General features: G+C 49.1%; 1 protein-coding gene across 1 annotated transcript; it reads right to left on the reverse strand.

Annotated features, from left to right (window-relative positions):
* Window positions 1–2,084: 2,084 nt before the first annotated feature.
* On the reverse strand, window positions 2,085–4,616 carry LOC116593500 (mediator of RNA polymerase II transcription subunit 24-like). The gene is given in 2 exon segments (XM_032347776.1): window positions 2,085–2,803; window positions 2,806–4,616. Coding segments are annotated over 2 exon segments (2,448 nt in total). The 5' UTR covers window positions 4,535–4,616.
* Window positions 4,617–4,869: the final 253 nt, after the last annotated feature.

Below are 4,869 nucleotides of genomic sequence, written 5' to 3' on the forward strand. Positions count from 1 at the left end.
GAACTTTGATGGCATAGAGGTAATGGAAACATAATAGATAATTACAGTTAGTGAATAATGAATAAACAATTTCTATTTGTTTGTGCCGTATGGTCAGAGTCACACTTAGTGACACACACAAGCTTGTACTCAGATATTCTCTCAACTTCACTCTGCCCCACCCTGATGATAGGAGCTTGGAAAGAGGAAAGGCTGGGTATATTATATTGATAAAGCACCTCATTGAGAGATGTGTGTGTGCCAGATATATGGACATATGTCATTGAATTTGAGTGGAAATAAGCACCAAGGAATGGGGTATATTTCCTCTATAAATATGACCGTGGTTGTTAGGTATGATGTGTGTGCCTCTATGTGTGTGTGCCTCTGTGTGTGCGTACACAAATCCTGAAGGAGTTCAACAAGCTGTACTGAACTAGCTACCTTCCTTCCTCGGCCCTGGTTTGTGTGTTTCTACCAAATCCTGATATTAACTTTTCATCTACTTTCAAGGGAACATCCGTGAGTTTTCTTTCTGGGAAATTCATGGCTAAGATGTTGGGATGCTTTGGAGCTTCTATAAATCTGTTGTTATAGGCAGGAGAGGTTACAGAGAAAGAGCACAGCAACCAGAGGAAATTCCCTCTTGACTTTTCTTTCTAGCCTAATACACAGCCATCCTTGTATGTATACCACCCATGTAACCACCTCCCCTCTCCTAGAACCCCTTTATGGAAGGTACTAAAAGAAGCTATTTTATTTACATCTTTGCTTCCAAATGGGACTTTCTATTTGAGCCATCCCAGAAAGTGGAGAATTAAAAATTATATTAACTCAGGAATGTAGAGTTGAGATTGTGAGAAATAGGGGACTTGTGAAATGAACTTCATAGAAAACAAGGAGCTTTGACAGAAGAAAGGATGTAAGAGGAGTTGAATGTCTCTGTTTCCTTATTTAGAGCACCTGAAGCAAAGCTCCTGGAAACAGGACGCAGGACAACCTGCACGTGGTTTGAAGGCAGACACAGACCAGGAACCCCTTCTTCCATCTTCTAATGCCAGCACTTGGGAGACTGTTTTTTGAGGGATTTTTATGACAAACTTTGCATCTGACCTTTAATGGTATCTCTTGTCCAGTGAAGGAGGAAATACAGGTATTTACTGACATATAGTGTCTAAAGATCAAGGAAAATTGACTATGGAGATGGGAGGAGGAGGGGTTTCTCTCTTTCCTTCAGGTACGCAAATTATCCAAATTAAGTGGTGTGGTATATTCTTTGTGCTCTTCTTAGTAATGAGATTAAGAAATCCGCTCATTGTCAATAAGGAACTCAGGGGAGGGAGAGAAGAGATGAGAGACCTATAGATGGAGGCATAATGGGTACCCTGCTCCATTTGAACAGTACAGACCTTTAATAAGATCAGCTGCAAGAGAAGGGGGGAATAAATGGACCCTGGGACTCAGGTCCTGACCCTTATTTCCCTATAGAAAGCTTCTGGCTTCTGCAGTAATACCTTGAATTTCACTGGCCCTTGTATTTCACTATCATGATGACAGAAGGTCAGTGTCAAATAATGCCCTAAGTCAAGAAATCCCTCCCAGTAACTATGTCTTTTCCTTATGTCTTTTCCATACTTCCAATCTCTGACTACTGAAATTCTACACAATCATCACAGTCCAAGGTTTTTTTTTGTTTTTTTTTTTTGTTTTTTTGTTTTCCCACAAAGATCTTTATTTACAAATGAGCTGAGAGAAACTTCCCTCATGTGTTACAAAAATATAAATATGCACACTCTGCACCTGCAAAGTTCCCAGAGGTACATCTACTGTCCGAAGGGGGAGAGGTGTGGGGTGCTGAGGGCTCCAGGCTAACAGCCAGGCTGCACACAGTCCTTAGTGCTGGCAGTGGGCAGAGGAAATTATGAAAGAAACTGGGAGACGTCTTAGAGGTCAGATGTCAGGATAGGGGAATAATCTGGAATTGACATAGGGCTCTTACATCACATGGATATGAGCAATGCTGTCTCATCTTTTCTCACTGTTCCCTTGTGAGGCGCCTGGGGCTGTGGTCCCCCACACGGCCCCTGTGGCCACCCCCCAGCCTGTCAGAGCGCAGCAATGGCCTTGGCAGCCACCTGGCGGCCCAGGGACAGACTGAGGTCCGTGATGGCCAGAACCACCTTGGGGCTGGACATGGCTGACACCTTCACCAGTTCCGATACGGTGATGAAGGGCATGAACTGCAGGATGCTGCCTCGGCTGCCCTGCTCCAGGCAATCCACACAATTCCACGTCTCCTTCAGCAGCTCCTTAATGAGGTTGTTGCAGAACCAGTAGACGCCTCCCATGTGCAGCAGGGTATCAAAGATGTGGATGGAGCGGCTGACCACCCACCCCTTCTCTAGCACCTTGGCGACTATGTCCGTCAGCACCTCCTTGATGGGTCGCTTGGGAGGCAGCAGGTTCCAGTAGGGCATTGTGTCCACACCCATGGACGGGAACTTGATCTGGGTGGCCGTCTGCTGCAGCACATAGGCACACATGTGCTCCAGGATCGAGCTCATGATCACCACCCTCTCACTGTAGAACTGCAGCGTGTTCTAACTGTACAGCGGCCCTGCCAGCTGGCAGATCATCTGCAGTGACTTCTCGCGCTCATCCAGACCCAGCATCCGCACCTGGGCCACAAGCCAAGCCACAGCACACACTGCCAGACTGCACACCTTCTCCTTGATATTATCTGTGATTTTCTGGATGGACTCGAAGGCCAGTACCCCATTCTCCCAGGCACTGAGGATTTCCAAGATGGCCGCTGAAATGCTGTGGCTTCGTGCCCCTTCATCTGCACCAACTTCATCTCCGAGGAGTTGTTGAGCAAGGCCACCAAGGACTCCACTTTGGTGGAGTCAGGCCAGAAGCAGGGGTGGTCAGGGTTCAGGATTTTGCCCTCCTCGGGCATGCAAGTCTGCATCCACGTCTCAAAGAAGGGCACCTGTGCTCCTGTGCTTGACTCGGACAGAATCACCTCTGAACCATAGGTCTGAGCCACGTGGCACAACATGAGGAAGGAGATGTTGAAGAGCAAGGCGCGAACGGAGGCTGCTTTGGTGAGTTCTTCATTGCTCTGTGTTGTGAATTCATTCAAATTGATGAATTTCCGGGCGAAGGATTTAAGCTTCCCAGTGGCGGCAACAGCGGCCAGCAGCAGATCCAGACTCTTCCCCGACAGCATGTGGCCCAGGACTCCTAGGAGGCCCTCTGGGGACTTGGAGTGGTCTGCATCCATCGTCTTGAGGATATTTGTGACAGTGGGCTCTGCCCGGAGGATGAGCCCAGGATTGGGCTGGATGTTGGCATTTTCTCCTGATTTCAGCTGGGGTGCATGCTCCCGGTCTGCTGAGCACTTGGCCATGAGGTTGGTCACACTGGCTTCAGACAGAAGCCCCTGCTTGCTACATTCTTGGAGTAGGAATTTTGTACAGTCACAGTTGCAGCGCTGGTCAGCTTTGTCCAGCAAGGGTGTGAGCTTCAGCAGGAACTCGAAAGCACAGCTGACGTCCTCGGTAAAGTCCTTGTCCCCGTGACAGTGTTTCTTTAACTTCACCAACACCTGTGGGATCTTGAGGAAGGTGAAAGCTGTCCACTTGAGCTCCTCTGTACCCTCGGGAGACTCAATGAGCCCCATGAAGCAAGCCTTCCAGATTTCCAGGACAAAAAGTGGGGTGGGAATATGCTGCATGCGCTTCACCATCATCAGCTGTTCCACCAGGGGCTTTGTCTCGCCTGTCAGGTTCATGGTGCCCTTGAGCAGGACCACCGCATGGACTGTGGGGTAGCCCGTCTTGTGCAGCTGCTCCGAGTGTACAGCCAGCATCGTGGGGATGCTCCTAATAAGCGTGCCACACTGCTCAGCCTGGCTCCGGAGCTGGGGGTTGCTGAGATTGGCCAGGATCTCCCCAAGCTTCAAGAGAGAATGCTCAATGGCAGTCCAGGAGGAGGACTCGTCTAGTTTGGCGATGTGGAGCAGGGCTTGATTCTTGGTGCTGCTGAGGGTCTTCTCCAGGCGCAGAAGGCACATGGCAAGCTGCTTCTCCCCCGCGGCTGGAATGCCGGCCTCCAGCCCCTCCCAGAGCCGCTCCGCAGAGGCTGCAGTGCAGCGCAGCAGCCAGTGGAGGACGCTGAGAAGGGCCCGTCACAGCCTGATGCACTCCTCGGCTTTGCCATGACAGCTCAGTCGGTCACAAAACATGTCCATGATATCCAACAAAGCTTGGACACATAAGTCCTGGGAAAAGTCATCAAACTTACTGATAGCTGTGAGGACAGAGGAGTAGGACACCATCTGGGAACTAATGGTATACTTCAGGTAGGACAGGACGAGAGGATTGGGGGAAGGTCCAGTCATGGCCTGCTCCAGTAGTGCTTCTGCTAGGTTGAGAATGTCCCAGGTGGCTCCTTTGGAAAAGAATTTCTTCATGTTGATTGCCTGCTGGTAGTCACTCCATCGCTCCTTCCAGGCTTGCGAAATGGCTTGCTTCAAGTTCACTACCTTCATGATTTCACTCTGAAAAGGAGCCGGTGGCGGTCAGCTCTGCGTTGGAAGAAACTGAGCGTACAAGCTAGGTCTAGATCCTAGATCCATCACAGACCAAGTTTAAATTTACTTCTTGCATACACCTTCCTAGATAACTCACATCAGAAGCAATTTATTTCCTTCAACCACCTTTACTCCTCTGTGTCAATCTATCGTAGTTATCTCTCCACACATTGTCTTCTGTTGTAGTTACCCTGTATCTTCTTTGTCCCTTACTCAACTCTAAGCTTTTGGAGTGGGGAGACTGCACCCTGTATATTTTTACATTCTCTCCACTGGGCCCAACACAGAACCTA

The sequence above is a fragment of the Mustela erminea genome, chromosome 6 (genome assembly GCF_009829155.1).
Source record: "Mustela erminea isolate mMusErm1 chromosome 6, mMusErm1.Pri, whole genome shotgun sequence".
Taxonomy (NCBI): Eukaryota; Metazoa; Chordata; class Mammalia; order Carnivora; family Mustelidae; genus Mustela; species Mustela erminea.